Source organism: Nestor notabilis, unplaced genomic scaffold (assembly GCF_000696875.1).
Source record: "Nestor notabilis isolate BGI_N333 unplaced genomic scaffold, ASM69687v1 scaffold9199, whole genome shotgun sequence".
Taxonomy (NCBI): domain Eukaryota; kingdom Metazoa; phylum Chordata; class Aves; order Psittaciformes; family Psittacidae; genus Nestor; species Nestor notabilis.
In genome coordinates, this window is record NW_009943225.1 from 21,233 (window position 1) to 34,389 (window position 13,157).

General features: G+C 39.5%; 1 protein-coding gene across 1 annotated transcript in view; it reads left to right on the plus strand.

The window, feature by feature from the left end:
- LOC104400439 (single-minded homolog 2-like) overlaps positions 1-13,157 on the plus strand; it is a gene marked incomplete at its 5' end in the record, with an annotated part of 47,367 nt that overhangs the window by 21,228 nt on the left and 12,982 nt on the right. Inside the window, 3 exons of the mRNA XM_010021819.1 lie at positions 3,382-3,467; positions 5,839-6,038; positions 9,814-9,920. Coding sequence (XP_010020121.1) covers positions 3,382-3,467; positions 5,839-6,038; positions 9,814-9,920 — 393 coding nt within the window. The remainder of the gene's footprint in view (positions 1-3,381; positions 3,468-5,838; positions 6,039-9,813; positions 9,921-13,157) is intronic.

Below are 13,157 nucleotides of genomic sequence, written 5' to 3' on the forward strand. Positions count from 1 at the left end.
AATCACTATTCTCACAGCTCATCTGATTTCTCTTATTTGAATATTCAGCATTTCCCTCTTGGCTTGCTAAACCTTTAAGTACCTCATTTTCTTTCTACATTCTTTTCATCAGAGTAGACCATCTTAATTCCATCAGGTACAGCCTGGATGTGATATTTTAAGTTTTGCATTATATCGATGGATGTGTTAGCATCCAGCAGGACGTCGGGGTCTCTTTATCTCCCAATCAGCTTTACAATTACAGATTTACTTTAGTTCTTTTTTGCTTTGCTACCCCCTTCTGCTATTTTGCAGGTTATTGGGGAGTCACAGTGGCAAAGGTGTCAGTTAATATGAATACTAATTCACACAGTTCACAGCCTTGCACATCTAGGCTCGCTATGTGAGAATTTCTGTCTTACTGCTTCTTTGTGTTTTGCAATCTCTTGGTAAGGTCTGGAGATGGTTTTATTCCCAGTAGGTGCACACAAACGCACATGTACACAGAGCCCACCAATGATAGATCACCACAGGCAGAAGAACAGTGCTTTTACAGGCACCACATACACACTAATGGCACTCACATAAGCATGAACAATATGAATGGCCTGGTCCTGCTTTTCCTTGCCAGCGAGTCAGTCTCAAAGCTTGCTAGTAGATTTTATACATTCACACACACATAATGATCTCTCTCTGGTAGGTTTTGTGTTCTTCAGCTCCAATCCTGCAAACAAGATGCCAGACGTCATGTAGCACCTGCACATTATTCATTGGGCACCTTGACACAACCATGAGCCTTAACCAGACATTGTAACAATCCCAGCTGTAACACTCTGCATCCACCTGCACTGTGGACACTCTGCATCACTAAATAACTGCTCTAACAGTTCTCATGGCCTCAGACCATCTGTGAATGGTCAGTCTTTCTTCTTCTCCCTTAAGCAATTTCTGTTGCCCTCCTCCCCAATGTGGGGAGGCAACTCTCACAGCATCACTGAGCTCCCACACAAACACAATCAATCACCATTAATACACATAGGAGAAGGAACACTTGTCATCATGTATACATTACTTTGGCCAGTTCAGGTAAAAAGGCAGTATGTCACTTAGGGCACAGATTCTATTTGGCCACATGGACCATCTCGTCTTTTGCTTGCTTAAGGATTTTTCATATCAGCTAGATAAAGCCTCAAAAATGGAAGCTCCCAGATGAGTCCCAAGTTACCTCATGGGTAAATTTTCCCTTTTTAGATTGCAGGTGTATGATGAGTTGACTAGTGTTTGTTGGTTCAGCAACACACTACTAAACCCCTATTAATTCAATGATCAATAATTAATAAACACATCATTATCAAATTACAGTTACAGATTTTTGCACTTGGTTGCACATAACAACAAAGCTACTGAATAGTTTCTATCTATTGGATTACAATTCTATCAACCTTCCCTCCCCACACCACTTAGAAGTAGGGGGCAACTCTCGTGCTATATACTCTGTCCTCCTACACCACTTTTAAACACTCTACTGTCTTCCTAGAGAGCCTGTAGCTAGTTACAAGGATTGGTGTTCCAGGGGACCTCTTGCTTACAATCTACCATAATGAAATCAGAGACACAAGATCTCTTCTTAGATAATTAAATAATGGCCATTTTTCAATAATAAAAGTAAAATATTATCCTACAGTGTAGGTACTACTCTAGTTTTATACATGCCTAAAAACCACTCTGTGTTTCATAACCTATTCCTGGTGGAAGAATGAAGTTAGAGCTGAGTGTTTCTAGTAGCAGTGCACTAGTCTGCAGTAACATTAAAAATGAAGTAAACAACGAATAGAAGGCTAATGAATAAGGTGTCTGGAAGGAGTTTGTCACTGAAAGAGAACCTTTTAGGTCTTGTGACCAGACATATGAGAAGTTTAAGGCATTGCTTCCATTTCCACTAATCATCTCTTTTTATAGAAGAACAAAAGTCATTAAAAATGCTAGCAACTGAGTGTGAAGATGGTCTTATTTTTCTCCCTTGCCCCCTTGAAGGGAGAAAGTTACCTTTATTTTGTGTGCATGGGACTGTGGCAAAAAGTGAGCAAGAACTAGCGTTAGGTCATACAGAAAATCTGTATTGAAGCCATGAATTGCACGTTCCCAACTCTCAAATCCATTCTTTACTTGTGAGATCATGCTTCAGCAATAGTAGTCTGTACTGTATGGCTTCCTCCCACCAAACTGTATACATTTGTGTTTAAAGCTCTCGTAGATATGCCAGTTAATCTAAGTGCCTGTTTTTCCCCATATGGATCTAATTTGCATTAGGAAGATAAATGGAAAATTCAAATACTCAGGAAGGCTGATACTAGTTGGGATGCACTACATATCACATTTCTCTCTTCACTAAATCCTTTTTCTATGGTTGTATCTTCAGACCTTTAAACTCAGAACTTAATATTGAGTTTATCAGCTTCCAGGCAGTGGTCTGAGGCTCAAACCACTGCAGATGTGTGGCTAAGAGGTGTTAATTGGGTGATGGATGCACAAAAATCAGGAACACAACTCAACAATTAAATCAAATTGAAGCAAGACTCAAGCTGATTACAGTGGACTTTGGATCAAACCCTGTGGGGAGTTAGGATGTAACACGTATTGCAACAAATTTGAATACCCCTCTGCTTCCCTGATTTTTCTGTTCACAAATGTACCAAATGAGTTTTCTTTTCCTGATACAGGTATGTTCTGCAAAACTGCAACTTTCAGTAAAAAACCTGAACTACTTAATGATGTCTGAATGGTTATTGAGAATGATTAATGTTAAAAAGAACAGTAACTTATTCTTAGCAGAAAATAAGTGTGTACCTGAGCAATATTTAACTGAAATATGTCTGGAGGTTATCCGTGAAGACATTTGTTTAAAAGCCATCTACTAAGATGGTTTTGGAAGTCAACAAAACAGGGAATAATATTGCATATGGAGGTCAGAAGTTCACCAGTCTGGGCATGACTGTCAACATATACTCAAATTATTGTAAAACCAATGAATTTTCTTGTCTCACATTCTGCTGTTTTGGAGAGTGCCTTCATTTACCTGCACTCCAAAGGACACGTTTCCTTACCTTTACCAATTTGGGCTGGTACCTAGATGTTCAGAAACAAGGTGATTGCCTTGTGAATGGTGATAAAACCAGACATTTGGAGACCTAGTCATGCTGACTTGTACAGCTTTCACAGGGAATCCTAACACGAAGGTGAAATAAATTCTGAGGGCGGAGGTTGAGCAGGAAAGTAGAATGGCTGACTTCTACTGCTGCCAAAGGCTGAGAATTAAACACATCTGTTAAATAATGAAAGACAATGTTATGGACAGTTTTGAAATCTTCAGTAATAAATAATCAGTGCTGTTTGTGCTTTCAGAATATGAAATTGAGAGGTCATTTTTCCTGAGAATGAAGTGTGTCCTAGCCAAGAGGAATGCAGGATTGACATGCAGTGGCTACAAGGTAATGTATATAAGCTTTGCATCCCACCTCTTGGCCCCTACTCCCAAGTATTCAACAATTGACAAGTTTATTTATGTAGGATTTTTTACCTATGTGTAGCTGAAAGGAAAATCTGTGATGGAAACATTCGGAACAGGTAAAAAAATTGCCACTGCTGATTGCAGATTCCCTTAGTAATGCAAGCCTAGGCTCTCACAGTGTGTTAGAGTTTGCTTTGTGGCACATTCCCACTTAGTGATTCCTGATTTTCAAGACCAGGGAACTGCCTGGAGCACAGCCACAGACATGCAAGGAGAGCACACAGCTGGGTATTATTCTGCTATGGAACTGGAGGCAGGTGAGCCAGGAACTTGGAAGTCTTCCCACATCCCTCTGCCTTGGTGTTACTGTGCTCTGGCTGAGCAGCCACCCTGTCATACTAGTTGCTTCATTGGCCTGACCAGAATTACTTCAAGATTAATGAGACTGTAATGTTACCCCAAACAATCATTACTATCAACTTGGGGTTGAATTATACTAAATCACCAAATTTGTTTATAAATCTTAGCAATTTGTGTTTTCTATTTATTACATTAAATGAGAAGCGACAGCAAATACTGAGATTCTATAATAACTCCTGCTATTCAGGTAGTTCTTATTTTCAGCTTCACAGTGTGCATTTGCTGCTCTTTGAGCTACACAGTATAATTCTATTACTTAAGCATCAGGAGAGAAGGATACTTCATATGCAGTCTAGTGAGGATTCATTTTGTTCAGGTCATTCAAAAACAAAAAGGAAGCATGCAAGAGAAGCAGAGCTCTTTAAAGGAATGTGTTCAAGGTCCAGGCATATATCTGTCTATTTACACTGCTATCTACCTGGTTAGACTGATAATTCTTCATTACATGGACTCATGTTTGCTCAGCTGCTTCCCAATAAGAATGATTCTGTCCCAAAGCTGAATTGGAAATCAGGTAAAAGAGCCTGTAATGGTGGTATCTGTATTTCTGTGAGTGGGTTTTTTTCTGCTGGTTTGGGTTTTGAGTTTTTTTGGTTTTTGTTTGTTTGTTTTTTGTTTGCTTGGTTGGTTTGGTTTTTGTTTGGGATTTTTTTGGGGGGTTTTATTGTTGTGTTGTTTTTTTTTTTTTTAATGTCCATTTATGACACAGGGATCATCTTCTTTCTTCTTTTGCTCACTATTAGAAGTTTACACAGTGAAACATTTAAGGATATATTTATCTAGAGAGAAGTTGGCCCAAATTTATTCTCTGACAGTACTTGAAGTTAGGACTTAATAATTTTGAAAATATCATCTGATTAGCTGAAGCACAAGAAAAACTCATAAATCAAATAATATGGGAATGAGTAGGATCTTCAGAGAAATCTTAAATAAGTTTTGCTACAGTATTTTTGCTAAATATACTGATCACTTGGTGATTAGTAGGAGAGGAGGAGGAAGGTTGTACAGAAGGAGCCCATTTATAGGTGACTATTTAGTAGATTGGTCAGGCGTACTAAATTCAGTAGAAATTAATTCATTTCCATTGGACACATTAAAAGACAAAAAAATACAGAATAAAGCTGAATGATATGTAATATGCTTGCTGTTTGGACTAGAAAATTGGCAGAATCACAAATGGTTTCTAAACACCACCACTACATTAAATAAATCTTACGTTCTGGTACAGACCCCAGGTTAGAATTTTACCCTCTGTTTAGATGACATTGTGAATTTTTACAGTCTAACACTGAAGTTATCACTCCTGTGATTAGGAATTGTATGTGGGGATTCAAAAACCTGCTCTCAAGACCCTGGGCTTGGTCATATATCAAAAGAATGTCACTTGAACTTTACTGGAGAACTTAAAACTCACTTCTAGTGCATTTACACATACAGCAGTTAGTTTTTTATAAATGTGATGCATTAATCTCCACTGGATTTTTAAAGTGTCTGTTTTTCATCAGAATAATAACTCATTAAGATATAAATGCTTATATATACCTCTGTGTGTGTGAGAGTGAAAGAGTGAGCCGTTTGAAAAACAACTTCCAGATTTTTTGATTAATGAACAGGAATTCTGACTGCATCTATGAGAAATCTATATCAAAGAGAGTTTAAAGTATTAACTAGAAAGCAGTTGAGATAGTCGCCAAAGAGCATGTGCTTTAATACTGGATTAATCATGTTGGCAGTAAACACAAGACCTTCATTTACTGTGTTTTAGTCTCCATTTATAAATAAACTGCACTTCTGAAGCCTTAACAGACTATGCAGTATGTAAGTGTTACAAGGGTGTATTGCTTTATAACCTCATTGAAACTGGGTGGTCAGCTGACTTGTAGCCTCTTCCATTGCCATCAGATATTGAGTGTGTTTTCTTCTCATGCCAGGTGATCCACTGCAGTGGCTATTTGAAGATACGGCAGTATATGCTAGATATGTCTTTGTATGACTCCTGTTACCAAATCGTTGGACTGGTGGCTGTAGGTCAATCTTTACCTCCCAGTGCAATCACTGAGATCAAACTTCACAGTAACATGTTTATGTTCAGAGCAAGTTTGGACTTAAAATTAATATTCCTAGATTCCAGGTAAGCAGCTATTTCATTTCCAACATAAAATGTTTTCAAAATCAAGTGTTATCATAAGCTTCAATGGTTTCCAAACAGACCAAAATATTCATGAAAAAATAAAGCAATCCAAAATAGATCCATGACACAAAGACCATATGGGTCTTCAAAGCCCCCCAGGTATTTGGATAGACCATATTTTGTCTTGAGTGCCAGCATATAAAAGCCTGTACAGTTTAAGCTATACTTACTTACAGTTTCAGAAAGTCAGCTAAAGCCTTCTTGATGTAATTGGTAGATGAGTAGAAATACATTTTTACCTTAAAGAACATACAAAGCTAGCAAAATGAATGAGGATGTACCAACACCCCAAAGCAAAACAAAGCAACAAACAAATAAACAAACAAGCAAAAGCCCAAAACAAACACAACTGAAGGGCTTGCTGGGGTCATCCAGAAAGCTTTTGATGGAGCAGTAAGAAAAGTCTTCTTGCACTTCAATGCAGCCTTAACAACAAAACCAACCCTGCTAATGGGGTTAGAATAAAAATGATTTGGCTACTACATGAAAACACTGCCTTCTTAAACAAAACTTGTCAAAGTGGCTATTGCTGAGGAGAGAGAACCCTGTCTTCACTCTCAGCTGATGTAGTTCACATACCAGCTAAGAAGAGCACAAAACCAGAACTGAAGGAATTGTGAAATGGTTCATTCCCCTCTTTTTCAAACATGGTATCTTTTAGAATACAATGATACTTTATACAGTGCAGTTCCAGATAACTTGAGGGGAAAAGCCCAATTCCCGCACAATATAACAGATTTGACTATTGACAAGATAATCGTTCTTCAAAAATTCCTGCAATATGGAGCAGTATGTCACATAGTCTGTCATTTCTTTGGCATGCTGGATTTGCAAGAAGCAGAAATTATATTCATACATAGCAGTGAAAAAGAGTCTGTATCCAGTGGGGAAATATTGCATGTCAGGTCAACCATGGAAGAGCATGCTCTTTCACCATGCTAAGTCAACAAGATAGTGGGCCATCAGCTGCTATAATACAAAGAACTAGTTGTTTCTGGAATCCTTCCTTTTTGTGGCATGCTTTACTTAATGTAACAGCTACAAAGCAGCACAAGGGGGTTAGCAACATGTCTTTGCATGCAGAAAAAATGAAATTATGTGCCTAAGAGGAACTGCCTGGAGACATAGTGTCTTCAGAGGAAACAGTATAACTAGAGGTGTTGACAGGAGCACAGAAAGAACCAGTACTGTTGAATATAGCTGGGTTTACCAAAGAGCAGATGAATGTCGTCTGCACATGGGACAATCAGGGGTATTAAGCATTACCAAAGCCCTTTGCTCTTCCAGCTGAGCAAACCAAATTATATTTGCTCAGAGCAGGAACATATCAGGAATAAGACAAAACTGTTTTCAGGCTTGCTCCTGGTACCCATACAAGGAAAACTGTTGCTATATCTTTAGAGGTAACAGTCACAGCAGACAGGCCAGTATGAAAGCTATTGGAAGGAGCAGTTAAATAAGCCTTTCTAGACACTTGAAACATGCAAGAGTTCGTTTATCCAGGTCAATAGGAAACGCTTCCCTCCAAAGTGATCTGCTGCTTCTGAGTTTCATGGTGCAGCCTGTGCATTCACTGCTATATGGTTTGCAAAGGCTTTAAAGAACTCTAGAGGACAGAACTAATCACTGGGGCAAGTTTCCTTCTGTGTGCCCTGTCACATGCAAAGAACAATCTTTAGAGCCGAGGCTCCCTAGAGTGGCTTATTGAGGGGCTAGGTTTGTGCTAAGGAAGTTGAGCAGCTGAGCTTATTTCTAGATTCAAAGTTCTCAAAAGTTTGGGTGTCCCAAAACAGTTAATGATGTGGCTTTTGGCCCACGGGAAAACCAGCTCCAAAGTGAGGCTGTGCCTCCAGAAAAATTAACACTTGGCTTAGGCCTAATTAACACCTAGGTTTGTGGCATTTTGTTTGGTTTTGGGTTAGCTGTTTCTGTATGCACCAATTGAGTAGGATGAAACTGCTACCTTTGTTTTAATTGCACTGAAGTCAGAAGGAGCACTGAAACCTAATAAAGACCTTTCCCCAGTATTTTACCATGCTGATAGGCTTAACTGAGAATTTGGGCCTCTAGAACTGTAAGCCACACTTACAAGGGACAGCAGACACTGTAGAGTAGAAACACAAGTGTATATTCACATATCCTGCTGCAGAAAGGGACCACATGTGCTCACTCCACGGTGGCAGTCCCTGACTGAGGCTAAGATATGCAAGAGTTTCCCAGATGAAGGCATATGTGGGGAGGTATGGATGTAAATGTACTTTATTTATAATAAATCAGACCACAAAGGCATTGGTTTTTTTCCTGTTTTTTTCCATTTTCCTGTGGAAGAATCTCTCCCCCTCAATGCCCTCTCTCAGGTAGAATGTAAAGTCCCCAGCCTCCGTGGGGCCCACATAATTGCTTAGGGCGAGGGTATGAGTAAACAGGATGCATAATAATTGCTAAAAAATAATTTAAAAAGTAAGCAAAGTTCACATTGTCTGGTGCCCCCCAAGGACACATGTTGCTCGAGACCCATATACTCATTTCTGTAGATACTACTGTGTTATGCTCTGAAACGGTGTATCTCAGTGTTTCAGACCTGTGAATGTCCTGACCATCCCCACTCATTGCACTACAGTTACGAAGAGGCCTTAGGCACATGAACTGGATTCCTTCTGGTGAATCTAACCTGGAGTACAGCCTCCACGAGCATGTCTAAGGCACTCCAAACTTTCAGTCCATAGGTCTAGGCTAATGCTAGACCCAAGAAAAAGTCCCAAGATTTAAATATGCAGAGGCACCTGCTGCTGCAGCAGTAGATCCTCAGCAGCAGAAAACTTACTCTACAGATAGCCTGCTAATGGACTGTGTTGCTTATTGTAGACATGCCTTTGCATGTTCTGCTCTGTTCTGCCTTTTTAGGTGAAGAAAACCCAGGACAGCATAAAACACCCCCAGCAACACTAGGTAAACAAGCCACATTATGGCTGAGTTGCACTTTGTACTTTAAAGGGTTTTTTTTTCTCAAGCAGCTATGCTAAATAAACAAAAGTCCATTTTGAACCATGAAGTTTGATTCTTCAGGTCTGACCCAGTGTAAGGCCAGCCAGTGTAGTCTGATTGTTTAACATCCGCAGAGATGCTGCTCTTTCAAATTTGTTCCATTATTCTATCTTTCATCATAGGATGTTTTTCTGAAGTCTAACTTCAGCCTTCCTTTTCTTAGCTTGTGATCTTCACAACTCCTTGTCTTTCCACATTCTCAGCTGGAATAAGCTCCTGCTTCCTTCTTCTGTTAGGTGTTAGCCTGAACTTATTTATAGATCATGATCACAACTTCTATGGATTAACATATATGCTACATTTGTATGTTTGCAAAAGCAAATGAAAATGCATCAGCAGCCTACAAGAGTAGTTTTATTGTTTCATGAATGACTCCTCAACTGGATCTTTGTGCAAAGGATCATGCATGGCAGTGGCAAAAGCCCAAAGTGGAAATAAGTAAAAGAACTTTTTCCTGCCTGTGTGTAAGGCTGGCCAGGGAATTAGCTGCACCTTGTTTTGGCTGGGTTGAGAGGGTTTATTTTCTTATAAAGATGAGAATTCTCTTTCCAAAGCTAACATTTTGTCCTGCCGTTTTTAGACACCTGATTTGTTGGCACAATCAAATGTTAGGTTAATGAAATTGAATATTCCTAGAGATTTTGCTTATTATGGAACCTTCCTTTTCCAGGGTGACTGAATTAACTGGATATGAGCCCCAAGACCTGATAGAAAAAACCCTCTACCACCATGTTCATGGCTGTGATGTGTTCCATTTACGATATGCTCATCATTTGTGTAAGTAAAATTAATGCTAGACTGAAATATATTAAGTAGAGTGAGAAGTTTCGCAGAGAACAAGCACTATGTTGGAAAGAAGAGAAAGCTTTCCAAATCTTGACTATAGATACATTTTCAGAAGTGCTGGGCTGTCACTTAAGGAAACCATTAGTTTTGTAAATAAGCAAGATACTCAATATGCTGTGCTTTGGCAGGGGTAGGGGGTGGGGGTGGGGTTGGTGTGTTTGGAATAAAAAGAAAAAGTATATCTGGCCACTTTTATCTGTCAACTTAAAAGATCTGGGCTCTTTTGAGAATTTGGGCTTGATTCTGGGTGGTGAACTTCTGAAGGGAAAAAACAAAAGAGTAAGTGAGTGAATGAGAGGGGAAAATCTGAGTTTTCCTACCTTCTGTTGTTAAAATAAACATTATGCAACAGCTCCCCATGCCTCTGAAATATTTTATTAATGATCATCCCTTGTTTGAAGTGAATTGCAAACCCAGAGGTTCCTTAGACTATTATTCATTAATAGCATGTGAGTGAGGTTCGGAGAATGGAGTGTCAGGAAAAAAAATACACATTTAATAATTTCCCATCTTCCAACAGAGACACTAATAATATTCAAATTCAAACATCTGGATCTGGGAAGTAGTTCATTCAGTAGCACATTTATTTGAGAACCAAATTGAGGGAATAGCTGAACTCTGGATTTGGCTCAGTCTACCGCAGCCCATATGATGCAAAGATGACATCCAAAAACCAATGTCAGTGAATTTTTGTTCCAGAATGCTCCTGTAGGCTGAAAGCAGTCAGAGTCAAATCATTCTTTTAGGCTCCCTGAAGGAGAAAGTAGTCAGTTCTTCACCTTAGTATGTGCTATTCATAAGGATCTGGAATATAAAGGAAGTTGTAGCTGTATTTGGCAAGTCAGTGCTGAAATTCCAAATGCCAAATTCTGCTGATGGCAGTGTGTGTTACACCTGGGAAAGCAGAAGCTGGTCTTCACAGCAAGTTCATATTTACCAGAACACTGTTGAATACTCTGGGCTATTAGAATGACTAGGGTACATGATAACGTCCTGTTGGGGTCGTTCTCTTTCTAGTGTTACTGGCTCCATCTGGATGTGACTGTTGACCTGTATAAAATACCACTCACTATCTTCACAAGACTCTGAAATACCTATGTTAACCAATATAGAGATGATACCGTTATAATCACAATCATCTCTGGAAAAGAGTTTTCCATTTTAGAACAGAATGGTGAATAATTCTGTGTGTGTGGTAGAAGACTTGTACTTTGGCTGCCAGTTTGATCCATGTACAACTGGAGTTTTAAATAAAGAGACAAAACATGCTTACTGAATTACACCTTCCCCCCAAGCAAAAGAAACCCTCAACGAGACAGAACAACTAAAAGCCATTCTATAGATACTTTATCTGAATTACAAAGATAAATGATTGTAAGTTTAAAAACAGAAGAAAAATGTGAGCCATATGCATGGAAATTTATGGAAGTTTCAAAGCAAATAAATGCCAAGAAGCAAAAAATAATGGCTAATGCTTGGGCAACAGTGGGAACAGTGTAGAATCATGGTTAGAATACCAAGTAATGGGAATTATTAAAACAGATGTAAAATGTACAGATTTCCTCTGGGGACCACTCTTATAACTCCCCCACCATCCATCAGTTAAATGTCTTAGGAACGTGCACAGTAAAAGGTTGGCAAGTTTGACGTCCCGTTCTCTAAAGCGATCTGATGATTAAGTGTCATCTGATGAAGAAACCTGGAGAGAAATATCTTACACCTAATAACGTTATTAAGGGGGAAAAAAAAAAAAGAAAAATAAAGAAGGAAATCCTAAACTAGGGTAAGCAATTGCTTTTTTAAAGAGGAAAAAAAATCCCAAACTGAAGACCTAAAACAACTGAACTGTAAGTTAGGCAGTACAGAGAACAAAACAAAGGAAACAGTAAGGAGAACTAGTTAGAAGGGATATAACAGAACATCAGTCCATGAGGAAACTGTAGATGTGAATATTTGCCTAAAGGGTGCTGGTAGCACACAGTGTTTCCTGTTTTAAACATCTGATTAGCTTCCAGCTATATAAAAAAGCTTCTGGTGTTTGAACTTGTGTTATTTATTTCTATAGCACCATCAATATACACAGTGTTTGCTCTGCAACTGGGGAAATGTGGCCACACAAATAACGAGTCCCTGCCTAAGGATATTGCATTCTAATAAGACAGGATAGAAAATCTATTCCAGTACAGACAAAATATTCCTCTGTTCCAGTATAGGCAAAATACATTCCTGGCCTCAGAAATCGCTTCATTTGTACCATTATCTTTCTGTGTGGAGGATTTTGTGCACCCCACATGTTACAACATCATTGCTTTTCCCACATAACTTTCACAAGAGCCACATCTCTGTGCCTTGGCAAGGCAAGCCCAAGCCCAATCCCCAGCCCAAACCAACCAAACTGCCCCAGCTGATGTCATCACCACACAGTTTTGCTGCTTCCTGGAAGTCAACCTATGTATTTATAGAACCTATCTTATAGCAGAGCACAGTTTACACTCTGTCTGTGGCATTGTTTACTTTTACTTCCCCAGCAGTCAGACTTTCTGACAGAGCTCCACAGGTTTTTAAGAAGGCAGAAGAAGTGTAGAATCTTCTCAGGCACCATCCACTGAGCGTGCTGCTTGAGGGCTGGACTGATGACATGCCAGACTGTGTGTGCCAGGGAAGCTAAACTAGTAACTGCTGCGAGCTTGGAACCAAGAAGTCCATTTATCTTAGTTGTTTCCTTAAATGCAGACTAGGAACTCCCAGCCACATGCCCGTGAGCCTGATGGAGCATTTTAAAATAGCCATCTATGACAGATCAGAAGGACCAGCCCGGCCAGCCCAGTGCCTTTTTCAGCTTGCCTGCTAAACCAGGAGGGAACCACAACAGCGGAACACCCAGTTACAAATGGCACATTTAAAGCCAAGGCTAAAGCCACTGAATCCTCCCTATTTGATTGCAGCAGAGGCCACCAAGAAGTCTGAGCCTGCACAGACATCTTGGTAGTGAATTTACCTCACTCCCATTTCTGAGGTTTCCCAATCAGCATCAAACATGGTAATTTAACACAGAGCCAAAGGGAAATTGACCTCATTTACTGTATCGGAAGCACAGCTACTGTCCCATAGCCAAGGTCAGACTTTCCCCAGATTGCTAAAAATGCAGGAGACATGGAGTCCTCCCCT